The following is a 27,451-nucleotide window of genomic DNA, read 5'->3' as shown; positions in this document are numbered from 1 at the left end:
TCCATAAATTCCTTTAAAAAAAAATCGCCAGTAGCAGCTACTGACGATCTGATAGCTGCTACTGCGCAGGCGATGGTGGACCCATTTTGCTAGAGAAAAAAAAACCTCCTCCAAGATGGCACCGCCTGCTCAATAGCATTTTCCCAATCGCCGATAGATGCTATTGCGCAGGCGGCGCCATCTTAGACATTTTTTTTTCTCTAATTTCCAATACACCAAATATTGACTCTGATTAGTACATTTAGGTGGAGCTATTAACCTCCGGCTATATGTATACGTTTCTTCCTATTGTGGCCTTTTTGATCTAATGGATGGCAAATTGGTACAATGCTAATCTGATTTTTAAAAAATGTCCATCTTCAGTTGTACATTACCATACACCAAAAAAATATTAAATCTGCCATATAAGTTTTCTCTAGATATAGCTGCTTTTAACCCCTTCCCGACATCTGACGGTATAGTACGTCACATGTCGGGACCCCCGCTTTGATGTGCGCTCCGGCGGTGAGCGCACATCAAAGTCGCGACATGTCAGCTGTTTTTTACAGCTGACATGTGCGCGCAATAGCGGCGGGTGAAATCGCGATCACCCGCCGCTATTAACTAGTTAAATGCCGCTGTCAAGCGCAGACAGCGGCATTTAACTACCGCATCCGGCCGTGCGGCCGGATATGAGCGCATCGCCGACCCCCGTCACATGATCGGGGGTCGGCGATGTGTCAGGAAGGTAACCATAGAGGTCCTTGAGACCTCTATGGTTACTGATTGCCGGTGGCTGTGAGCGCCCCCCTGTGGTCGGCGCTCACAGCACACCTGCAAATCTGCTGTGTAGCAGCGATCTTATGATCACTGCTGCATAGCAGAGCCGATCGGGCTGTGCCTGCTTCTAGCCTCCCATGGAGGCTATTGAAGCATGGCAAAAGTAAAAAAAAAAAGTTTTTAAAAATGTGAAAAAAATAAAAAAAATATAAAAGTTTAAATCACCCCCCTTTCGCCCCAATCAAAATAAATCAATAAAAAAAAAACCCAACCTACACATATTTGGTATCGCCGCGTTCAGAATCGCCCGATCTATCAATAAAAAAAAAGCATTAACCTGATCGCTAAATGGCGTAATGAGAAAAAAATTCGAAACGCCAGATTTACGTTTTTTTGGTCGCCACGACATTGCATTAAAATGCAATAACGGGCGATCAAAAGAACGTATCTACACCAAAATGCTATAATTAAAAACGCCAGCTCGGCACGCAAAAAATAAGCCCTCACCTCACCCCAGATCACGAAAAATGGAGACGCTACGAGTATCGGAAAATGGCGCAATTTTGTTTTGTTTTGTTTTTTGCAAAGTTTGGAATTTTTTTTCACCACTTAGGTGAAAAATAACCTAGTCATGTTAGGTGTCTATAAACTCGTAGTGACCTGGAGAATCATAATGGCAGGTCAGTTTTAGCATTTAGTGAACCTAGCAAAATAGGCAAGCAAAAAACAAGTGTGGGATTGCACTTTTTTTGCAATTTCACTGCACTTGGAATTTTTTTCCCGTTTTCTAGTACACGACATGCTAAAACCAATGATGTCGTTCAAAAGTACAACTCGTCCCGCAAAAAATAAGCCCTCACATGGCCAAATTGACGGAAAAATAAAAAAGTTATGGCTCTGGGAAGGAGGGTAGCGAAAAACGAAAATGGAAAAACGGAAAAAGCTCCGGGGGTGAAGGGGTTAAAGTCTTAAAGGGGTTGTCCACTACTAAGACAACCCTTTGATAAATTCTATATTCCCCCTGTCTTTAATAAAAATTGCAGATACCTCCTGCACCAGCCCCTTTCCAGCGATGTTGGTGCCAATTCTCCTAGGACCATGGGGCAATATGACACATGAGCACTAGGTGTAGTTCTAGGTCAAGTGTATTCAGAAATCTATAAAATGAGGAAAGAATATCAAACTTTCAAGCAGCACTGTAGATAGTGTAGTGCAGCTTTAGCACCTTATGCAGTGATGAGGCAGTGACCCAGCAAAGTTTCAAAACAACAGTCTCTTTAATGTTTAACTCACAGCATTACACAGTACACGATATCCTCTGGATCGCAGCCGGGAACCATATCTTCCAGTTTGAAGCCAATAAACACACCAGTCCACCACCAAGACTAGTTACTGTGGGTGACTGCACCACTGTGTACGTTGTGGGTGCCAGGCGTCTCAGCTCCCCTGGCTGTTTGGCTCCACTTACCTGTGTTGCCTCACACAGGTGGAGCTCTGCAGAGCCCACTGCTCTGCCCTGTAGCAAACACCAGATTGACACTGACTCTGACCCTGAAACAGACAAACCCTATTCTGCAGGGTCTTTATCTAGCAACCTGTGGCCTTCAGCCACATGGAAAACCCAGCAAGGCATGAACAGGACTGCACCACTACTGTCCTGTAGTCAGTTTCAAAACACAAAAACCCCTGTAGGTATTCCCAAATCTGCCTTGGACAAATAGTTTGTCCAAGATTAACACTTACTTTTTATACCGCATACAAGCTACCCTTGTGATTGCAATGCACTCCCATGGCCTCAATATGCCCCCGAGTGCATCCTGGGGGAAACACAGAGCGACCCCTACATGTGATACCGGTCACTGCCTCACAATAGACAATGATAAATGTGTACGATTTTATTTTAAGTGTAGAAAACCAAATGTAATTAAAAGTAGATTACTTACCATGTGTGGTACACCAAATATGACAACATTTGTGTACTGTGAAAAAGTGACCTATAAAAGATTTAATCATAAAATTAGTATGTAGATTTAATATTGCACCCCACTCACATCATGCCATTGCTGCGTAACAATCGATATTTACTTCACTTGTGATTGTGGGGTGATTTGTCCTAAAATTTAAATCTCGGGTTGTTTTGTTTTTATACACAAAAGGGAATTGTTGGGTTTATGTCACCACTACTCCGTTATAGGGATTATGATTTATAGGACTTTAAGGTTAGATTTCAGAAAGGCAGATTTTAAGGGACTCAGAAAGAGAATCGGAGGGATCCAATGGTTGGACATCCTTAAGGACCAAAATGTCCAGAAAGGATGGGAAATTTTGAAAAATAAGATTCTCAAAACACATTTGTTAACAATTCCAAAAAGAGGGAAGAATTCAAAGCATTTAAGGAAACCAAGATGGATGAACACAGAGCTTAAACACATGCTAAAAAGGAAGAAAGAAATGTTTATCAAATGGAAAGAGGAAGGCATATCTAAAGAAGAATATAATGCTGTCTGCAGAACCTGCAGGGCACAAATCAGATTAGTAAAGCTGACAATGAATTAAGGCTTGCAAGAGACGTCAATAGCAATAAAAAAGGATTTTGGGGATATGTCAAAAGCAAAAGAAAAGTAAAAGATGCTATAGGATTATTACAGGATGAAAATGATGAAATGGTAGGAAAGGATATTTAGAAGGCCGAACTTTTAAATTCCTATTTTGCATCTGTTTTCTCTCAGAAAGGAAATGTAACATCAACTGATCTTCACTGTCCTATTAAAGGAACAGAAGAATCCAGGATATCTATAAACAGAAAGATAGTGAGGAAAAACTTAGCTAACATAAATGAATTCAAGTGTCCAGTACTGAAGGAGATAGCAGACAAAATTTTTGAACCACTCTCCATAATCTTTGAAAATTCTTGGAGAACAGAAGTCCCAGAAGACTGGAGAAGAGCAATTGTTGTTCCTATCTTCAAAAAGGGGAAGAAGGTGGACCCAGGGACCTATAGGCCGGTGAGCCTGACTTCTATACCAGGAAAGATCTTTGAACAAATTATTAAACAACATGAATGTAATTACCTGGATAAGAATTAAGTGATTAACTAGAGTCAGCATGGGTTTGCAACTAACAAGTCATGTCTGACTAACTTAATGTCCTCCTATGACACAATCACTGACTGGGTTGGATCAGGGAAATGCTGTAGACATAGTATATATTGACTTCAGCAAAGCATTTGACAAAGTATCTCACACCACCCTTATTGAAAAAATGCCTAAGTATGGAATGGACAAGGCAACTGTTAGGTGGATTCATAACTGGCTTTGTGATCAGACACAAAGAGTGGTCTTAAATTGCTGCACATCCAGTTGGAAGAATGTCTCAAGTGGGGTACCACAGGGTTCTGTCCTGGGCCCTGTATTGTTCAACATCTTTATCAATGATTTAGATGAAGGAATTGCGTGTACACTGATTAACTCCTTACCAACCTCCGCCATACTATTACTGCGGAGGTCGGATCCCCTGCTTTGATGTGGGCTCCAGCGCTGAGCCCACCTCAAAGCCGGGACATGTCAGCTGTTTTGAAAAGCTGACATGTGTCCGCAATAGCGGCGGGTGAAATCGCGATTCACCCGCTGCTATTAACTAGTTAAATGCCGCTGTCAAATGCTGACGGCAGCATTTAACTGGCACTTCCGACCGCGCGGCTGGAAATGAGCGCATCGCTGACCCCCGTCACATGATCGGGGGTCAGCGATGCGTCGGCATAGCAACCAGAGGTCTCCTTGAGACTTCTATGGTTGCTGATGCCGGCTTGCTGTGAGCGCCACCCTGTGGACGGCGCTCATAGCAAGCCTGTAATTCAGCTACATAGGAGCGATCTGATGATCGCTGCTATGTAGCAGAGCTGATCAGGCTATGCCAGCTTCTAGCCTCTCATGGAGGCTATTCAAGCATGGCAAAAGTAAAAAAAAAAAAGTTTAAAAAAATATGAAAAAAAATAAAAAAAATATAAAGGTTTAAATCACCCCCCTTTCGCCCCATTCAAAATAAAACAATAAAGAAAAATCACACCTACACATATTTGGTATCATTGTGTTCAGAATCGCCCGATCTATCAATATAAATAAAGGACCAACCTGATCGCTAAACAGTCTAGCGAGAAAAAAATTAGAAATGCCAGAATTACGGGTTTTTTTGGTTACCGCGATATTGCATTAAAATGTAATAACGGGCGATCAAAAGAACGTATCTGCACCAAAATGGTATCATTAAAAATGCCAGCTCGGCACGCAAAAATTAAGCCCTCACCTGACCCAAGATCACGAAAAATGGAGACACTACGGGTATTGGAAAATTGCGCAATTGTTTTTTTTTTAGCAAAGTTTGGAATTTTTTTTTACCACTTAGATAACACGTAACCTAGACATGTTTGGTGTCTATGAATGCGTAATGACCTGGAGAATCAAAATAGCTGTTTTAGCATTTAATGAACCTAGCAAAAAAAGCCAAACAAAAAAACAAGTGTGGAATTGCACTTTTTTGCAATTTCACCGCACTTGGAATTTTTTCCCGTTTTCTAGTACACGACATGCTAAAACCAATGACGTCGTTCAAAAGTAGAACTTGTCCCGCAAAAAATAAGCCCTCACATGGCCATATTGATGGAAAAATAAAAAAAGTTATGGCTCTGAGAAGGAGGGGAGCGAAAAACGAGAACGCAAAAATGGAAAAGGGCAAGGTCGTGAAGGAGTCAAATTTGCTGATGACACAAAGCTAGGAGGGATAGCTAACACTAGAGAAGAGAGAGAGGATTAAAAAGATGTAAATAAACTGAAGCAGTGGGCAGCAACTAACAGAATGGTTTTTAACAAGGAAAAATGCAAAGTACTACATCTGGGCAATAAAAATGAAAAAAGCGTATACAGAATTAGAGGAATAGGGCTATGCAACAGCACAAGTGAAAAAGACTTGGGTATACTAATAGATCATAAACTGAACATGAGTCAACAGTGTGATGCAGCAGCAAAAAAACCAAATGCAATTCTGGGATATATTAGCAGGATTGACGGTGTCTGTGTGGAGACTGGGACACTGCTGGTTACAGCAGATGTTGAGACACTGTACACCTGCATCGACCATAGTGATGGGCTGCGGGCGGTCCGCTTCTTCCTTGAGGCCTCCGACCTGTACAGCCCTTTGTGTGAGCTTATCCTCGAGCTGCTGCACTTCCTCCTGACACATTATTTTTTTACTTTTATGCTATGTGGACGCGCTGCGGAATTTGCTGCGGATCCGCAGTGAATTTGACGCCTGAGGATCTGCAGCAGTTTTCCTTGAGTTTACAGTACCATGGACATTAGTCTGGGAGTGGATGCTTCTTGGGCCATCCAGACTGATGTTTTTCAAAAGACTATGACAGAGAGTGCTCTAATTCACGCAAAATCTGCCCACAGCCAAGCCACCATAAGGGCCGTCTCGGTCGAACAGTTCTTGAGGATGAGGCGGATTTGCTCAACAGAGGAAAGATTTGAAATGCAAGCCGCGGACCTGAGAGCAATAGGAGCGTGAAACAAGGCTACAATAGAGCCAAGTCCACTCCCCGTGACCTGTTGCTATATCAGAATAAAAGGAAAAAGAAGGGAGATGAAACTATTCGATTTATCTTGGTATTTAACCACGAATGGGATAATATGAGGGCCATTTTGACTAAGCACTGGCCAATTTTAAGCACAGAACCCTCCCTGGGACCATATATTAGCAACCGTCCCCTCATGACTTCACGCAGGGCGAAAAATTTGAAAGATCTGCTAATTAGGAGCCATTATGTGGCACCAACAAAAAATCTATATGGATCATCTAAAACCATAAAGGGATGCTATACCTGTGGCCATTGTGTGGTTTGTTCCAATGTTTGTTCCTCATTCTGCTCGGCAGATGGTAAAAAGCAATTTCAGATTAAAGAATACATCAATTGCAGTAGTGTTAATGTAATATACTATACCACATGTATCTGTTCATTAGTTTATATAGGGTTGACATCGAGAGAGCTAAGAATAAGAGTGAGGGAGCATGTGCGGGACACTGGCGCAGCCCGGTCAGTGGAGGATCCTTCGGATTTAAAATCAATCCCGCAGCACTTCAGGTCCTTTCACAATTGTGACCCTAAATGGCTTATGATAAGGGGAATTGACGTTGTCCATACAGGTATAAGGGGGTCAATGTTAAAAAATTGTTGGCACAGCGAGAATTGACTCCTTCCTGTTGTATGTTTTAACGGTGTTTTTGTGTGTTTTTGATCTTGATTTTAATTATTGTTTTTTTCTTGTATAGTTTGCCATTTTAAATTTTTCTCCTGCGGTATGATGAACTATATCAGATCTCCATATTTCAGACCTTTTCCATCACCTTAGAATGCTTTGTGAAGAATCCATTTGACTGTTGAAGGGGACCACAAGCATATGAGATGAATGTCATCTGAATAATGAACTATTGTTTGTGGGATCCTAGAGTCATGGAAGCTTTGAAATGTCTAATTTGTGCATGTATATTATAAAAGTCTTCGCAAGGTGACTCAAACTTCTAATAGGTTGCTGTGGATGTGGTGCGCATGCGCCCGCTTGCCGTCCGCTGCTGCCCTGCGTCATCTGACATCATGTTGTCGCTGGCATCTGACTGGGAGTCATGGTTACCAACCTGCTCCTGCTCGGACGCTTGGTGGTGACCCACCAGGTCACGTGGGTATGGTGCGGCCGGCCGCGGGCGCATGCGCCATGTCCACAAAACCCAGTGGCAGTCAGTCATGTGATACACGTGACCGGTTACGATGGATATATAAGGTCCTGTAGGAGACCTTAAACACCCCTCCTTTTGAGAAAGCAAGGCTATAGAGCGGTGAAACGTGCGTCGGGGTGCATCCAGCGGTGTGCCTCAGTACTGGTAAGATCCAGACATCCAATTTAATACATGGTGATGTCATGACCATATGTACTATGGTGGCAGCATGGAAGATGGTTCTCCAAATATAATTTTGCAATAGCCACCAGGGCATACTGACGAATTTCCTCCCTCCAACAATTGGGAGTAAGGGGGATGGACATGGAATTGGATGGGGTTTTTTCAATACACTTTGATTGAATCCTTTGGACTGGCATTTACATGGTACTGAGTGCCGCCTGTGTTGGTGTCCTTTTTTTATCACATCTTTTAATCTGTGTCTGTTGATATATGTTTAATGGTTTCAATAAAGATTGTTATAAGATTTTTACCACAAACTCCTATGTTTCTTCTTTTTGGATGTAGTAGCAGAAGCATACAGTCTAGATCACATGAAGTCATTATTGCCCTCGACTCCTCTTTGATCAGACCTCATCTGGAATACTGTGTCCAGTTTTCGGCACTACATTTTAAAAAAAGACATCAACAAACTGAAGCAAGTTCAGAGAAGAGCAACCAGAATGGTGACAGGTCTGCAAACCATGTCCTATGAGGAACGGTTACAGGTTTTGGGAATGTTTAGCTTGCAAAAAAGAAGACTGAGAGGAGACTTAATAGCGGACTACAAATATCTCAAGGGCTGTCACATTGTAGAAGGATCATCTTTATTTTCATTTGCACAAGGAAAGACTAGAAGCAATGGGGTGAAAGTGAATGGGAGGAGACACAGATTAGATATTAGAAAAAACTTTTTGACAGTTAGGGTGATCAATGAGTGGAACAGGCTGCCTCGAGAGGTGGTGAGTTCTCCTTCCATGGAAGTCTTCAAACAGAGGCTGGACAAACATCTGTCTGGGATGATTTAGTAAATCTTGCTTTGAGCAGGGTGTTGGACCAGATGACCCAGGAGGCCCCTTCCAACTCTACCATTCTATGATTCTATGACCTTAACCCCTTCACCCCCAAGGGTGGTTTGCACGTTATGGACCGGGCCAATTTTTACAATTTTGACCACTGTCCCTTTATGAGGTTATAAATCTGGAACGCTTCAACGGATCCTGGTAATTCTGACATTGTTTTCTCGTGACATATTGTACTTCATGATAGTGGTAAAATTTCTTTGATATTACCTGCGTTTATTTGTGAAAAAAACGGAAATTTGGCAAAAATTTTGAAAATTTCGCAATTTTCCAACTTTGAATTTTTATGCAATTAAATCACACTGATATGTCACACAAAATACTTAATAAGTAACATTTCCCGCATGTCTACTTTACAGCAGCACAATTTTGGAACCAAAATTTTTTTTTGTTAGGGAGTTATAAGGGTTAAAATTTGACCAGCAATTTCTCATTTTCACAACACCATTTTTTTTAGGGACCACATCTCATTTGAAGTCATTTTGAGGGGTCTATATGATAGAAAATACCCAAGTGTGACACCATTCTAAAAACTGCACCCCTCAAGGTGCTCAATACCACATTCAAGAAGTTTATTAACCCTTCAGGTGTTTCACGGGAATTTTTGGAATGTTTAAATAAAAATGAGCATTTAACTTTTTTTTCACACAAAATTTACTTCAGCTCCAATTTGTTTTATTTTACCAAGGGTAACAGGAGAAAATGGACACCAAAAGATGTTGTACAATTTGTCCTGAGTACGCTGATACCCCATATGTGGGGGTAAACCACTGTTTGGGCACATGACAGAGCTCGGAAGCGAAGGAGCGCCATTTGACTTTTCAATGCAAAATTGACTGGAATTGAGATGTGACGCCATGTTGCGTTTGGAGAGCCCCTGATATGCCTAAACATTGAAACCCCCCACAAGTGACACCATTTTGGAAAGTAGACCCCCTAAGGAGCTTATCTAGAGGTGTGGTGAGCACTTTGACTCACCAAGTGCTTCACAGAAGTTTATAATGCAGAACCGTAAAAATAAAAAATCATATTTTTTCACAAAAATGATCTTTTCGCCCCCAATTTTTTATTTTCCCAAGGGTAAGAGAAGAAATTGGACCCCAATAGTTGTAGTACAATTTGTCCTGAGTACGCTGATACCCCATATGTGGGGGTAAACCACTGTTTGGGCTCATGGGAGAGCTCGGAAGGGAAGGAGCGCCGTTTGACTTTTCAATGCAAAATTGACAGGAATTGAGGTGGGACGCCATGTTGCGTTTGGAGAGCCACTAATGTGCCTAAACATTGAAACCCCCCACAAGTGACACCATATTGGAAAGTAGACCCCCTAAGGAACTTATCTAGAGGTGTGGTGAGCACTTTGACCCACCGAGTGCTTCACAGAAGTTTATAATGCAGAGCCGTAAAAATAAAACAAACATTTTTTTCCCACAAAAAATATTTTTTAGCCCCCAGTTTTGTATTTTCCCGAGGGTAAAAGGAGAAATTGGACCCCAAAAGTTGTTGTCCAATTTGTTCTGAGAACGCTGATACCCCATATGTGGGGGGGAACCACTGTTTGGGCGCATGGGAGGGCTCGGAAGGGATGGAGCACCATTTTGAATGCAGACTTAGATGGAATGGTCTGCAGGCGTCACATTGCGTTTGCAGAGCCCTAATGTACCTAAATAGTAAAAAAAAAACACAAGTGACACCATTTTGGAAAGTAGACCCCCTAAGCAACTCATCTCGATGTGTTGTGAGAGTTTTGAACCCTCAAGTGTTTCACTACAGTTTATAAAGCATAGCCGTGAAAATAAAAAAATAAAAAATTTCCCCCCAAAATTATTTTTTAGCCCCCAGTTTTGTATTTTCCCAAGGGTAACAGGAGAAATTGGACCCCAAAAGTTGTTGTCCAATTTGTCTTGAGTACGCTGATACCCCATATGTGGGGTGGAACCACCATTTGGGCACATGGGAGGGCTCGGAAGGGAAGGAGCGCCATTTGGAATACAGACTTAGATGGAATGGTCTGCAGGCGTCACATTGCGTTTGCAGAGGCCCTAATGTACCTAAACAGTAGAAACCCCCCACATGTGACACCATTTTGGAAAGTAGACCCCCTAAGGAACTCATCTAGATGTGTTGTGAGAGCTTTGAACCCCCAATTGTTTCACTACAGTTTATAACGCAGAGCCATGCAAATAAAAAAATTTTTTTTTCCACAAAAATTATTTTTTAGCCCCCAGTTTTGTATTTTCCCAAGGGTAACAGGAGAAATTGGACCCCAAAAGTTGTTCTCCAATGTGTTCCGAGTACGCTGATACCCCATATGTTGGGGTAAACCCCTGTTTGGGCGCACGGGAGAGCTCGGAAGGGAAGGAGCACTGTTTTACTTTTTCAATGCAGAATTGGCTGAAATTGAGATCGGACGCCATGTCGCTTTTGGAGAGCCCCTGATGTGCCTAAACAAAGGAAACCCCCCAATTATAAGTGAAACCCTAATCTAAACACACCCCTAACCCTAATGCCAACGGTAACCCTAACCACACCTCTAACCCAGACACACCCCTAACCCTAATCCCAACCATATTCCCAACCGTAGATGTAATCCTAACCCTAATTTTAGCCCCAACCCTAACCCTAACTTTAGCCCCAACCCTAACTGTAGCCTTAACCCTAACCCTAGCCCTAACCCTAGCCCCAACCCTAACCCTAGCCCCAACCCTAACCCTAGCCCCAACCCTAGCCCCAACCCTAACCCTAGCCCCAACCCTAACCCTAGCCCTAACCCTAACCCTAGCCCTAACCCTAGCCCTAACCCTAACCCTAGCCCTAACCCTAGCCCTAACCCTAACCCTAATGGTAAAATGGAAATAAATACATTTTTTTAATTTTTTTTATTTTTCCCTAACTAAGGGGGTGATGAAGGGGGGTTTGATTTACTTTTATAGCGGGTTTTTTTAGCGGATTTTTATGATTGGCAGCTGTCACACACTGAAAGAAGCTTTTTATTGCAAAAAATATTTTTTGCGTTACCACATTTTGAGAGCTATAATTTTTCCATATTTGAGTCCACAGAGTCATGTGAGGTCTTGTTTTTTGCGGAACGAGTTGTCGTTTTTATTGGTAACATGCTCGGGCACGGGAGATTTTTTGATCGCTTTTTATTCCGATTTTTGTGAGGCAGAATGACCAAAAACCAGCTATTCATGAATTTCTTTTGAGGGAGGCGTTTATACCGTTCCGCGTTTGGTAAAATTGATAAAGCAGTTTTATTCTTCGGGTCAGTACGATTACAGCGATACCTCATTTCTATCATTTTTTTATGTTTTGGCGCTTTTATACGATAAAAGCTATTTTATAGAAAAAATAATTATTTTGGCATCGCTTTATTCTGAGGACTATAACTTTTTTATTTTTTCGCTGATGATGCTACATGGCGGCTCGTTTTTTGCGGGACAAGATGATGTTTGCAGCGGTACCATGGTTATTTATATCCGTCTTTTTGATCGCGTGTTATTCTACTTTTTGTTTGGCGGTATGAGAATAAAGCGTTGTTTTTTGCCTCGGTTTTTTTTTTTTTTTACGGTGTTCACTGAAGGGGTTAACTAGTGATATAGTTTTATAGGTGGGGTCGTTACGGACGCGGCGATACTAAATATGTGTACTTTTATTGTTTGATTTTTTTTATTTAGATAAAGGAATGTATTTATGGGAATAATATTTTTTTTTTCTTTATTTAGGAATTTTTTTTTTCTTTTTTTTTTACACATGTGGGAATTTTTTTTTTTACTTTTTTACTTTGTCCCAGGGGGGACATTACAGATCGGTGATCTGACAGTGTGCACAGCACTCTGTCAGATCACCGATCTCACTTACAGCCGTGCAGGCTTACAAGCACCTGCACGGCACCCGGAAGTAATCCCTGCAAGACCCGGATGCAGCCCCGTGGCCATTTTGGATCCGGGGCCTGCAGGGATAGGAGGTAGGAGACCCTCGCAGCAACGCGATCACATCGCGTTGCTCCGGGGGTCTCAGGGAAGCCCGCAGGGAGCCCCCTCCCTGCGCGATGCTTCCCTGTACCGCTGGCACACCGCGATCATGTTTGATCGCGGTGTGCCGGGGGTTAATGTGCCGGGGGCGGTCCGTGACCGCTCCTGGCACATAGTGCCGGATGTCAGCTGCGATCGTGCTGGACGTACTATTCCGTCCTTGGGAATTAGGGCCCACCCCACATGGACGGAATAGTACGTCCAATGGCAGAAAGGGGTTAATATACAAGTGCTGTGTTCCTGACTTAACTTAACGCCTTCACACCCTGAACCTGTTTTCATGACAACAGGGCCAAATTTTTCAATTCTGACCAGTGTCACTTTATGTGGATCGCTTGTTCCACATAATGTGGACTCTGGAACGCTTCAACGGATCCTACTGATTTTGAAATTGTTTTCTGGTGACATATTGTAATTCATGTTAGTGGTAAAATTTCAGATATGACTTGTGTTTATATGCAAAAAAATGGAAATTTGTCAAAATGTTGAAAATGTAGCAATTTTCAAACTTTTCATTTTTAAGCCCTTAAGTTATAGAATTTATATCACACAGAATACTCAGTACATAACATTTCCCACATGTCTACTTTACCATTTTTTAACCTTATTTTTTTGTTGCTATGAAGTTTAAAATTTGACCAGCGATTTCTCATTTTTCCTACAAAATTTACAAAACCATTTTTTTAGGGACAACACATTTGAAGTGAATTTGAGAAGCCTATATGACAGGAAATACTCAAAAGTGACACTATTCTAAATACTGCAACCCTCAAGGTGCTCATAACCACATTCAAGAAGTTTATTAACCCTTCAGGTGCTTCACATGAATTTTTGAAAAGTGTAAGGAATAAATGAACATTCAACTTTTTGTCACAAATATTTTATTTTTGCAAGGGTAACAGGAAAAAATGGACCCCAAAGCTTGTTGTGAAATGTACCCTGAGCATGTTGATACCCCACATGTGGGAGAAAACCACTGTTTGGGCACATGGCAGGGCTCGGACGGGGTGAAATTTGACTTTTTGACTGTAAAATTTAATGGAATCATTAGTGGACACCATGTTGCGTTTGGACAGACCCTGATGTGCCTAAACAGTGGAAACCACCCACAAGTGACACCATTCTTGAAACAAGAGCACCTTGAACCCCCAGGTTCTTCACAGAAGTTTATAACATTGAGCCGTGAAAATTAAAAAAAAAAAAAAAAGAAATCACATTTTCCCCACAAAAATGTTTTTTAGCCCCAAATTTTGTATTTTCACAAGGGTAACAGGGAAAATTGCACCATGCCATTTGTTGTGCAATTTCTCCCGAGTATGCAGATACCCCATATGTGGCAAGGCTCAGAAAAGAAGAAGTGACGTTTTGGAATGCAGACTTTGATGGAAAGGTCTATCGATGTCATCTCTCAATTTGAACGCACCTTATGTGCCTAAACAGTGGAAAAACCCCCACAAGTTACACCATTTTGGAAATTAGACCCCTCAAGAAATTTATCTAGATGTGTGGTGAGCACAGAATTTTCTATAATAGCTTGCGGACTCCATATACAGATCCCCTAAGTGCTAGAAAAGCAGAATTACCCCCCTCAAGTGATCCCATTTTGGAAATTATACCCCTGGGAATTTATCTACAGGAGAGGTGCTGATTTTGATTTCATGTGAGTTTTCCAGAAACAATCAGCAGTGGATGTTGCTGAGTGAAAATTGCAAACACCCGTTGTAGTGATCAGTACGTTGCAGTGACCAGTACGTTAGTACGTTGTAGTGCTAATATATTGTGCGCAGATCATGCATCTTGTGGTAGTTCAACTCACTCGGCGGTACACAGAGGTATAAAACAGGAACACTGTCACTTTAAATCTTCGGTTGGATTATTATATGTCGACATAAACCAACAAGATGGGGAAAGTAACACAGCCCTTCAGGCAAAAACAGGAATAAAAACAAAGAAAACAATGCTGTAACAGAGTCCATACATTTGAGGGTAGCAGCCCGCTCTGGAGCAACACAGGTTCAGCCCTTCCTCCTCAGGATACAAACCACTAGAGGTCCTCTCTCCAGTCCTTCTGAACAAAGACTGCCTCTGAAGCCCAGCTATTTAAGCCCCAGACCATTTGACTCCTCCCTCATGTGATTGAACACATGACTGACATCAAACAGGTCCTGTCAGCACACGGCGGTGCCGACTCTGCAGGTTCTGATAAGGTGGACATCCACCTACCCACTCTATTGCTGTCCACATAAAAGCCAGCCCGTTTATGCAACTTAGCTTAATCCTCCCAACACTTACTGTGCTGGAGGAAAATATTCTGGGTATCACATCACGGACGCCATTAAGCGTAGTGACACATATCTCCCCTCCAGTACTTTACCAGTGACTTTGCCACAACCTATAAATTAGGCAGGCTCTCATCGCTACAGAAATGACAAACAAGTGGATGCTAAATGTGGATTAGGCACAATGCAGGGTTTAGAAGAGAGGGGGCGTTTGGATTTGGGAGCGCAGAATTTGCTGAATTTCTTTTGGGGGTGAGAAGCCAATTCACTTTTCCAGAGCCTTTGTGCTACCATCAACGTGGAACTCACCCAATATTGCCATTAACAGATGATAGACCTGAGTGGGGATTTTTTTTATTGGGTTGAAGCTTTTATTGGGAACATTTTACATAACTTGGATCACATTTATCCAGCGCTCTACGCTCAACACTTACATCAAGGTTTCCCTTTAAATCTTTGAATGACGCAATTCAGATGAAACCCCCAAGAGATCCACTCACTATAACGTGGCAGCAGTTACATTAGACTCCATCTGTTCGCTGTTTGGTGTCTTTTCAGAGGTGCAGAAAACTGTGGCCGATGGCTCTTTTATGCCCACTTAATAAAAAGACGGACATCTCCGGATCATAGGCCAGATGTGTCTCCATGTGCCTCATTATAAGTAATCTTCCATTGGAGGTTCCGTATGAATCACGTATTTCAGAAATTTACACGGAAACCTGGGTGTAAGCATTCAGCACAGAGCGCAGGATAAATGTGCGCCGAGCCTTACTGCGGATCTTTGTGAGGCAGAATGAACAAATCAACAGCATGTGAAGAATTGGTTTTATTTATTTTTTATGCCGTTCCTCATGCGGCATAAGTGATTAGACGACTTTATTCTTCAGGTAGGTGCAATTACAGCGATACCAGATGTGAAGAAACCAGATTGTATCTTAATTTCCCAGACAGCCATGTTTTTGCAAAGCCAAAAGAACTGGCTTTTCGTCTGTATATTGGCTTGTGAATTTAGGTGTTTGTGTCTGGTGGGTCAAGAGGACAGACTTGCCCACTGATACATTGAGTGGGTTAAGCTTTGCTTATTGATGTGTGCTTATATGCTAATAGTGCTACTTAATCCCATCACCATTGTTTACCTTATCTTGATGTTGGACTGAAAGACCCTGGGTAAGGCCATGTGCACACGTTCAGGATTTTTCGTGTTTTTTTCGCGTTTTTTTCATTATAAAAACGTGATAAAAACGCGAAAAAAACGCTAACATATGCCTCCTATTATTTACAGTGTATTCCGCATTTTTTGTGCAAATGTTGCGATTTTTTCCGCAAAAAAATCGCATCGCGGAAAAAAAAGCAACATGTTCATTAAAAATGCAGAATTGCGGGGATTCCGCACACCTAGGAGTGCATTGATCTGCTTACTTCCCGCACGGGCTGTGCACACCATGTGGGAAGTAAGCAGATTATGTGCGGTTGGTACCCAGGGTGGAGGAGAGGAGACTCTCCTCCACGGACTGGGCACCATATAATTGGTCAAAAATAAAAGAATTAAAATAAAAAATAGTCCTATACTCACCCTCGATGTCTTCCCGCCTCACCGCTGCATGCTGCCGCTTCGGCTCCTATAGCTGCTGTGTGGTGAAGGACCTGTGATGACATCACTGTCTTGTGATTGGTCGTGAGCGGTCATGTGACCGCTCACGTGACCGCTCACGTGACCGCGACGTCATGGAAGGTCCTGCGCGCACACACCAGCTATAGGAAGAGGAACGGACGCCGCTGAGGAGATGTCTGGGTGAGTATAACCATTTTTTTTATTATTTTTAAACATTCTCTCTTTTACTATTGATGCGGCATAGGCTGCATCTATAGTAAAAAGTTGGTCACACTTGTCAAACAGTATGTTTGACAAGTGTGGCCAACCTGTCAGTCAGTTTTCCAAGCGATGCTACAGATCGCTTGGAAAACTTTAGCATTCTGCAAGCTAATTATGCTTGCAGAATGCTAAAAAAACCGCGAAAAAAACGGAAAAAAAAACGCAAAAAAAAAAAATGCGGATTTCTTGCAGAAAATTTCCGGTTTTCTTCAGGAAATTTCTGCATGAAATCCGGACGTGTGCACATACCCTAATTCTAAAAAAGCTTACATGCCTTGGGTATAAAAAAAAGACTCAGAGATCACATCCTGGGAGTCTGAAGTTATACAGAGCTACGAGCTGGACATTCTGCAAACCACCCAACAGACAAGAGAAAGGACTGCAGCCAATTCATCATGGCACCATCACGAGGGACACTGATCTAGGATTCTATAGGATACAACCTAGGGGTTTTCGGCTCCGGTTGGAAGGACACAGATCTGAACCAGTGACCATCTCTGAACCATGGATATGTTTGGAGAAAGCCAGGGTTGGGACCCGCTGGTCGCCTGGTTCCATGGAGATGGTCAGATAAGCCAGGTGGTGACTCTCGTGTCAACTGGCTTTGGACCTTGTATGGCCTCTATGGACAGTTCTTGGTCATCTCCCTATGCTTGTCGTTACTCCTTCTCTGTGCGTTCATCCATTCATCCCTGGGAGCTCTGACATCATGTCATACTGGAAAAACGTGGAGACGCAGTGATATGTTATATGCGCCCATGTAACCAAACAATTCCAGCTATGGTGAGATTGTTCTGTTTGCTATGGTGTGTTGTGGTTCAATAAAGTATTGCTACACTGTTTTACCTTAACCCTGTGTTGTCTGTGTAGTGTATTGCCCACGGGGAGATAGAGCGGGCGTTCAGTGGTATGAGCCGTGGTCCATGCAGTCTTGCTAAAGACAGCTGGGCCAGCGGACGAGAGCACCCACTGACCCCGTTTCTCCACACCAGATTTATATAGTATTTTTCTGTTTGGCTGCTGTCACACACTTAAAACCGCTTTTTTTGTTTTCAAAAACTATTTTTTTGCACCATATTTTGAGAGCTATAATTTTCCCATATTTCTGCTGACAAACTCATGTGAAGGCTTGTTTTTTGCAGTGCAAGTTGTTGTTTTTATTGGTACCATTTTTTAACACGTTTCATTTTTTGATCGCTTTCTATTCCGATATTTTGCAAGCAGAATAAACAAAAAACAACAATTCAAGAATTTTTTGGGGAGTATTTTTTATGCCATTCCGCGTGTGGTAAAATTGATAAGAAAGCTTTATTTTCCGGGTCAGTACGATTACAGTGATACCACTTTTACATGTTTTTTATGTTGTTAGGATCACAATCTAAAGGTGTGCATCATCTTCAGTGTCTGCTGCCAAATTATTTATCAAATCTATATATGTGTACACAAAGGAAAAAACACTTGTGACTGCAGTGTCTCAGTCAACAGAAGAATTCCAGTTTATTAAGGAAGTTGCACATACTTATATAGACAATTGCTTATCATCATGATCATTGCCAACAGCTATAATTTCTCCTCCTTAGGGCAGAATTTAATCAATAGTCATTGCCTTTTAAGATTCTGTTTTTGTAGCTAAGCAATAATCATTACTTAATCTTTATTAGGCCTCTTTCACACGTCAGTGTCTCCGGTACGTGTAGTGACAGTTTTCTCACGTACCGGAGACACTGACACACGTAGACCCATTAAAATGAATGGGTCTATGCACATGTGCGTATTTTCACACGGACCGTATGTCCGTGCTGAAAACACGTCGACATGTCCGTTTTCCACCGGCAGCACGGACCACAATACGGACTGCACACGTGCACACGGAGAACAGTGTGCACTCTCCTCCGTGTGCACGTAGCGCCCGCAGGGGAGACAGCGCTACAGTAAGCGCTGTCCCCCCCGCGTGTGGTGCTGAAGGCAGAATTCCTCTCTTCTCCCCCGCCGGAGAGAAGAGATGAAAGATCTTTTTTTTTTTTTTTTGGGGGGGGGGTGAAAAATAAAGTTTGCATGTGCCCCGCATGTGCCCCCGCGTCCCCCCCCCTGACCCCTTGCCGCAGAAATACTCACCTAACTCCCGCGATGTCTCCTCTGTCCTCTCCGTGCTGGCCGCTTCCCTGACTGTAATGAGCGCTCCCACGTGACCGCTCACACAGGAGAAGCGGCCAGCGCGGAGAGGACACAGGAGGCATCGCAGGAGCTGGCCGGGTGAGTATTTCTGCGGCAAGGGGCCGGGCGGCGCACTGGGGGGGGACGCGGGGGCACATGCAAACTTTATTTTTCCCCCCTCCCCCCCCCCAAAAAAAAAAAACCTTGATCTTTCATCTCTTCTCTCCGGCGGGGGAGAAGAGAGGAATTCTGCGTTCAGCACCACATGCAGGGGGGACAGCGCTTAGTGTAGCGCTGTCTCTCCTGCACGGTCCGTGTGGTCCTCAGGCGGCACACGCGCGGCATACGGACGCCGCACGTATGTGCCACTTGAGCACACGGACATACGGACACGGATATCTCCGGTACCGGTTTTTCCGGTACCGGAAATATCAGGACGTGTGAAACCGGCCTTAGCAAAAGCAGGACATGTTTGAGCAAACTGGTCAATGTCCACAGAAGCCTTCTAATTTAACACTGGTGTGGCGTGGGATGCCAGCGCCATCTTATTTTGTATATCTTCATTAATTCTTTACATCCTTAACAATGTTTTGGTGCTTTTACACAATAAAAACGATTTTATAGAAAAAATTATTCTTCTTGCATCGTTTTATTCTAAGTCATAACTTTTTTTAATTTTTCGACTGATTGAGCTGTATGGCAGCTTGTTTTTTCGCGGGACAAGATGACGGTTTCAGCAATACCATTTTTATTTACTGCATTTTTCGCTTTATAAAACGCACCCCCAAATTTGGTGAAGAAAAAAAAATAATTAATGTTTATGTTAAATGGGGGTCTGTTTTATAATGCCAGTGTCCGTCTTACAAATCATATATATGTCCCTCATCCTGGTATGTATATAACCCTCATCCTGGCACATGGCCCCCCTGTGCTGCTGGCACATTGCCCCCCTGTGCTGCTGGCACACTGTCCCCTTGTGCTGGTACACTGCCTCCTCTGGCACATGGACCACTTGTGATGGTACATTGCCCCCTGTGCTGCTGGTACATTGGCACATTGCCCCCTTGTCCCATCCTTGATATGCCCCCCCCTGCCACTATATGGCCCCCCTGCTGGCAAGCACATGGCCCCCCTCTCTATATATGCTCCCCCTGCTGGCACGCACATGATAACAGAACAAACACTTAACTCACCTTCCGATGATGGCCCCGTGCTCACAGCTCCTCGGTTGCGCTTCTTGTTTCCTGGGCATCCAATTATGTGACGTGGGCACACAGTGATGACATCACTGTGCTGTGCCAATCACATGATCAGATGTCAGCACAGACACAGGAAGAGCCACGGGGCAGCTGGGAGCACGGAGCCATCACATACCTCCCAACTTTTGAAGAAGGGAAAGAGGGACAAACTTTGCGGCGCGCATCGCGGCAAATTTTAGGCCAAGCCTCTGACCACACCCATTTCACAACTAGTTACACCCATATCCACGCCCCAACCACACCCATTTAGTACTGCTGATCACACTGTTTCATAACCAACAACAAAAATGGCCACACAGTGCTCCATACTGTATAATGGCCACATAGTGCTCCATACTGTATAATGGCCCCACATGATGCTCAATACTGTATAATGGCCACACAGTGCTCCATACTGTATAATGGCCACACATGATGCTGCGCACAGTATAATGGCCTCACATGATGCTGCGTACAGTATACTGGCCCCAAGTGATGCTCCATACAGTATAATGGGCCCACATGATGCTGTATACTGTATAATGGCCCCACATGATGCTGCATACAGTATAATGGCCTCACATGATGCTCCATACAGTATAATGGCCTCACATGATGCTCCATACAGTATAATGGCCCCACACGATGCTCCATACAGTATAATGGCCCCACACGATGCTGAGTACAGTATAATGGCCCCACATGATGCTGGGTACAGTATAATGGCCCCACATGATGCTGGGTAAGTATAATGGCCCCACATGATGCTGAGTACAGTATAATGGCCCCACATGATGCTGAGTACAATATAATGGCCCCAAATAATGCTGGGTACAGTATAATGGCCCCACATAATACTGCGTACAGTATAATGGCCACACACGGTTACCCCTCCCCCATCATTGCCCTCACACCCCCCATCATTGCCTTCTCCATCACTACACACACCTTTCAACGCGCTCCCTCGCAGCAGCAGGCAGCTTCCACTCCGGCGGCGCTGAATGATGTCATGAGCTGACTGCTCACGTCACTGCAGCTCCGGTACGACCAGTGATAAAGACCTCTCCGTGTCTCCTGTGCCAATCAATGTCAGAGCGAGGAGCAATATCTGCTCCGATCCGACACAGCTAGCGTCTGCTCCGTACACATCGTACACACGCGACTCTGCTCCGTACACCTCGTAAACAAGCGGCTGCGCTCCGTACACCTCATATACACATGGCTCCGTTTTGTACACTTCGTACACACGCGGCTCCGCACACCTCGTGCACACGCGGCTCCGCTCTGTACACCTCGTACACACACGACTCTGCTCCATACACCTTGCACACGCGGCTCCACTCCTTAGACACACACACAACTCCACTCCATACACCTTGCACACATGGCTCTGCACACCTCGTACACACGCGGCTGCACTCCTTACACCTCGTACACACACACGACTACTGTTATGATCTGGTGACCTTGGAGCTGCATGAAACTTTCTCTGGAGTTGGTGGAACCCATACTGACCGCAAATCCAGGACTAACACCGCACCTAGAAGTAGCCGTGGGGTGTGCCTAACATACCCTAGACACCTCGACACAGCCGGAGGACTAAATACCCCTATAGATGGAAATAGGAATGCTACCTTGCCTCAGAGCAGACCCCCAAAGGATAGGCAGCCCCCCACGAATAATGACTGTGAGTAGGAGAAGAATAGACACACGAAGGTAGAAAACAGGATTTAGCAAAAGAGGCCACTCTAGCTAAATAGGAAAGGATAGGACAGATTACTAGGCGGTCAGTATTAAAACCCTTCCTAAAATATCCACAGCAGATAATACAAAAAGTTCCACAATCTAACTAAAGACATGGAATGTATATCTGCCACTCCAGAGAATCCAACAAGACTGAGAAAATACTGACACAATCTAAGCTGGACAAGAAAACACAAAGAATAGCACTGAATTGTGAAGCACACAACATGTGTGCCACAGGAAAAAAAAAACAGACACTTATCTTTGCTGATTTGGCAGAAAGGCAGGAGGAACCAGGCAGAGGTCCTACACCTCCCCACAACAATTGACAACTGGCAAGGACTAATGAATCCTAAGCAGAATTCACAACAGTACCCCCCCCTTGAGGAGGGGTCACCGAACCCTCACCAGAGCCCCCAGGCCGATCAGGATGAGCCACATGAAAAGCATGAACCAAATCAGCAGCATGGACATCAGAAGCAAAAACCCAAGAATTATCCTCCTGACCATAACCCTTCCATTTGACAAGGTACTGAAGCCTCCGCCTCGAAAAACGAGAATCCAAAATCTTCTCAACCACATACTCCAACTCCCCATCAACCAACACAGGGGCAGGAGGATCAACAGAGGGAACAACGGGCACCACATATTTCCGCAATAAAGATCTTTGGAAGACATTATGGATAGCAAAAGAGGCCGGAAGTGCCAATCGAAAAGACACCGGATTAATAATCTCAGAAATCCTATAAGGACTAATAAACCGAGGCTTAAACTTAGGGGAAGAAACCTTCATAGGAACATGACGGGAAGACAACCAAACCAAATCCCCAACCCGAAGCCGGGAACCAACACACCGACGACGGTTAGCAAAACGTTGAGCCTCCTCCTGAGACAACACCAAATTGTCCACCACATGAGCCCAAATCTGCTGCAAACTGTCAACCACAGAATCCACACCAGGACAGTCAGAAGGCTCAACCTGCCCAGAAGAAAAACGAGGATGAAAACCAAAATTACAAAAAAAAGGCGAAACCAAAGTAGCCGAACTAGCCCGATTATTAAGGGCAAACTCGGCCAATGGCAAAAAGGCCACCCAATCATCCTGATCGGCAGACACAAAGCATCTCAAATAAGTCTCCAAAGTCTGATTAGTTTGCTCGGTCTGGCCATTTGTCTGAGGATGAAATGCAGAAGAAAAAGACAAATCAATGCCCAGCCTAGCACAAAAGGCCCGCCAAAACCTAGAAAAAAACTGGGAACCTCTGTCGGACACAATATTCTCCGGAATACCATGCAAACGAACCACATGCTGAAAAAACAACGGAACCAACTCTGAAGAGGAAGGCAATTTAGGCAAAGGCACCAAATGAACTATCTTAGAAAACCGGTCACAAGCAATCCAGATAACCGACATCCTCTGGGAAACCGGAAGATCAGAAATAAAATCAATACAAATATGCGTCCAGGGCCTCTCAGGGACCGGCAATGGCAAAAGTAACCCACTAGCACGGAAACAACAAGGCTTGGCCCGCGCACAAGTCCCACAGGACTGAACAAAAGAATGCACATCACGTGACAACGAAGGCCACCAAAAGGACCTACCAACCAAATCTCTGGTACCAAAAATACCAGGATGACCAGCCAACACAGAACAGTGAACCTCAGAAATCACTCTACTAGTCCATCTGTCAGGAACAAACAATTTCCCCACAGGACAGCGGTCAGGTCTATCAGCCTGAAATTCCTGAAGAACCCGCCATAAATCAGGGGAAATGGCAGAAAGGACCACCCCTTCTTTCAGAATGCCGACCGGTTCAAGGACCTCAGGAGAATCAGGCAAAAAACTCCTAGAAAGGGCATCAGCCTTAATATTCTTAGAACCCGGAAGATACGAAACCACGAAATCAAAACGGGAAAAAAACAAGGACCATCGAGCCTGTCTAGGACTCAGCCGTTTGGCAGACACGAGGTAAATCAAATTCTTATGATCGGTCAGGACCACAATACCGTGCTTAGCTCCCTCAAGCCAATGTCGCCACTCCTCAAACGCCCACTTCATAGCCAACAACTCCCGATTGTCGACATCATAATTGCGTTCAGCAGGCGAAAACTTGCGGGAGAAGAAGGCACACGGTTTCATCAAAGAATCAACAGAATCCCTCTGAGACAAAACGGCCCCTGCCCCAATATCAGAAGCATCAATCTCAACCTGAAACGGAAGAGAAACATCTGGTTGGCGCAACACCGGAGCAGAAGTAAATCAGCGTTTAAGCTCCTGAAAGGCAGAGACAGCCGCAGAGGACCAATTCGCCACATCAGCGCCTTTTTTCGTCAAATCAGTCAAGGGTTTAACCACGCTGGTGAAGTTAGAAATGAAACGGCGATAAAAATTTGCAAAACCCAAAAATTTCTGAAGGCTCTTCACGGATGTGGGTTGAATTCAATCATGAATGGCCTGAACCTTAACCGGATCCATCTCCATACATGAGGGAGAAAAAATAAAGCCCAAAAAAGAAACCTTCTGCACCCCAAAGAGACACTTAGACCCCTTCACAAACAAATCATTGTCACGAAGGATCTGAAATACCATCCTGACCTGTTCCACATGAGACTTCCAATCATCGGAAAAAATCAAAATATCGTCCAAATATACAATCAAGAATTTATCAATATAAGTCCGGAAGATATCATGCATGAAGGATTGAAAAACAGATGGAGCGTTAGTGAGCCCGAATGGCATCACAAGGTATTCAAAATGGCCTTCGGGCGTATTAAACGCAGTTTTCCATTCATCACCCTGTTTAATACGAACAAGATTATATGCCCCCCGAAGGTCAATCTTCGTAAACCAACTAGCCCCCTTAATCCTAGCAAACAAATCGGAAAGCAAAGGTAAAGGGTATTGAAACTTGACCGTGATCTTATTCAAGAGGCGATAATCAATACAAGGTCTCAAGGAGCCATCCTTCTTAGAAACAAACAAAAAAAAACTTGCTCCCAACGGTGAAGAAGATGGCCGAATATGCCCTATCTCCAAAGACTCCTTAACATAACTCCGCATGGCGGTATGTTCAGGCACAGACAGGTTGAAAAGTCGGCCCTTAGGAAACTTACTGCCTGGAATCAAGTCAATCGCACAATCACAGTCCCTGTGCGGTGGAAGGGAACTGGATTTGGGCTCATCGAATACATCCTGAAAATCAGACAAAAACTCTGGAATTTCAGAAGAGGAAGAAGAGGAGATTGACATCAAAGGAACATCATTATGAACCCCCTGACAACCCCAACTAGTCACAGACATAGATTTCCAATCCAACACAGGATTATGTACCTGCAACCACAGGAAACCCAGCACGATAACATCATGCAAATTATGCAACACCAGAAATCGACAATCTTCCTGATGGGCTGGCGCCATGTGCATGGTCACCTGTGTCCAAAACTGGGGCTTATTTTTAGCCAAAGGTGTAGCATCAATCCCCCTTAAAGGAATAGGGTTCTGCAAAGGCTGCAAGGGAAAACCACAATGCCTGGCAAACTCAAAATCCATTAAGTTCAAGGCGGCGCCTGAATCCACAAACGCCATGACAGAAAATGATGACAATGAGCAGATCAAGGACACCGATAACAGAAATTTAGGTTGTACAGTACTGATAGTAAATGAACTAGCGATCCATTTTGTCCGCTTAGGGCAGACTGAAATGACATGAGAAGCCTCGCCACAATGACTTTGCTCTAAGGACGACGCCACAGCGCGCACAGTTTGACGCTCTCGCAAGCGCCGATCAATCTGAATGGCCAGAGACATAGAATCACTCAGACCAGAAGGCGTGGGAAACCCCACCATAACATCTTTAACGGATTCAGAAAGACCCTTTCTGAAAACTGCCACCAAAGCATCATCATTCCATTTAGTCAACACAGACCATTTTCTAAATTTCTGACCAAACAATTCTGCCGCCTGTTGACCCTGAGACAGGGCCAACAAGGTTTTCTCCGCTTGATCCACAGAATTCTGTTATGGTCTGGTGATTTAGGAGCGACATGCGACGAGCTCTGAGCAGGTGGTAACTGTACTGACTGCAGTTCCTGATCTTAACACAACACTAGAAGTAGCCGTGGGATGTTCCTGTCACTCCCTAGACACCTCGTCACAGCCTGAGAGCTAACTACCCCTAAAGGTAGAAACAGGAAAGCTATCTTGCCTCAGAGAAATTCCCCAAAGGATAGACAGCCTTCCACAAATAATGACTGTGAGTGGAGAAGGAAATGACATACGTAGAATGAAACAAGATGTAGCAAAGGAGGCCACTTCTAGCTAGATAGATAGTACAGGAAAGAACACTGTGCGGTCAGTAATAAAACTTAGAAAAAGTCCACCGCAGAGAATGCAAAAATCTCCACACCTGACTAAAGGTGTGGAGGGCAAAATCTGCTGCCCAGAGCTTCCAGCTTAGCTGAATAGATCCATACTGATAAGCTGGACTAAAGAGAAAAACATAGAATGTGCTGAACAATAAGTCCACAACCAGTGGACTGCAAAAGGACAAGCAAGGACTTATCTTTGCTGAACTGGTCAGAGTGTCAGGGAAATCCAAAAGAGCTGTGACTCCAAGCAGGAACAATTGACAACTGGCATTGACTGAGGGATAAGGCCAGACTAAAATAGCCGAGCCAGAAAGACGATCAGTGGAAGCAGCTGCTGATGCTAAATCCAAGAAGCTGCCATTCCACTCAAAACCACCGGAGGGAGCCCAAGAGCAGAACTCACAAAAGTGCCACTTACAGCCACCGGAGGGAGCCCAAGAGCGGAATTCACAACAGTACCCCCCCCTTGAGGAGGGGTTACCGAACCCTCACCAGAGCCCTCATGCCGATCAGGACGAGCCAAGTGAAAAGCACGAACCAAATCGGCGGCATGGACATCGGAGGCAACAACCCAAGAATTGTCCTCCTGGCCATAACCCTTCCACTTGACAAGATACTGAAGCCTCCGCCTCGAAAAACGAGAATCCAAAATTTTCTCAACCACATATTCCAACTCCCCCTCAACCAACACCGGGGCAGGAGGATCAACAGAGGGAACAATGGGTACCACATATCTCCGCAACAAAGATCTATGGAAAACATTGTGGATGGCAAAAGAGGCTGGAAGGGCCAAACGAAAAGACACTGGATTGATAATCTCAGAAATCTTATAAGGACCAATAAACCGAGGCTTGAACTTAGGGGAGGAAACCTTCATAGGAACATGACGAGAAGATAACCAGACTAAATCCCCCACCCGAAGCTGAGGACCAACACACCGACGGCGGTTAGCAAAACGTTGAGCCTTTTCCTGAGACAACGTCAAATTGTCTACCACATGAGTCCAAATCTGCTGTAACCTGTCCATCACAGAATCCACACCAGGACAATCAGAAGGCTCAACCTGCCCTGAAGAAAAACGAGGATGGAAACCAAAATTACAAAAGAAAGGCGAAACCAAGGTAGCCGAACTGGCCCGATTATTAAGGGGAAACTC

The 27,451-nt window shown here is 44.0% G+C and overlaps 1 protein-coding gene across 8 annotated transcripts in view; it reads right to left on the bottom strand.

Annotated features, from left to right (window-relative positions):
- Positions 1-27,451, bottom strand: part of ATPSCKMT (ATP synthase c subunit lysine N-methyltransferase) — a 764,992-nt gene that overhangs the window by 154,243 nt on the left and 583,298 nt on the right. For 6 of the 8 annotated variants that reach the window (XM_077269466.1, XM_077269461.1, XM_077269467.1 and 3 more), the window contains one exon: positions 2,703-2,753. The exons of the other annotated variants lie outside the window; for them this stretch is intronic. In XM_077269466.1, coding sequence (XP_077125581.1) covers positions 2,703-2,753 — 51 coding nt within the window. The remainder of the gene's footprint in view (positions 1-2,702; positions 2,754-27,451) is intronic. 8 annotated transcript variants of the gene reach the window in all.

This window comes from Ranitomeya variabilis, chromosome 6 (assembly GCF_051348905.1).
Source record: "Ranitomeya variabilis isolate aRanVar5 chromosome 6, aRanVar5.hap1, whole genome shotgun sequence".
NCBI lineage: Eukaryota > Metazoa > Chordata > Amphibia > Anura > Dendrobatidae > Ranitomeya > Ranitomeya variabilis.
The sequence above is the reverse complement of the archived record's forward strand: the minus strand, read 5'-3'. Positions and strand labels throughout refer to the sequence as shown.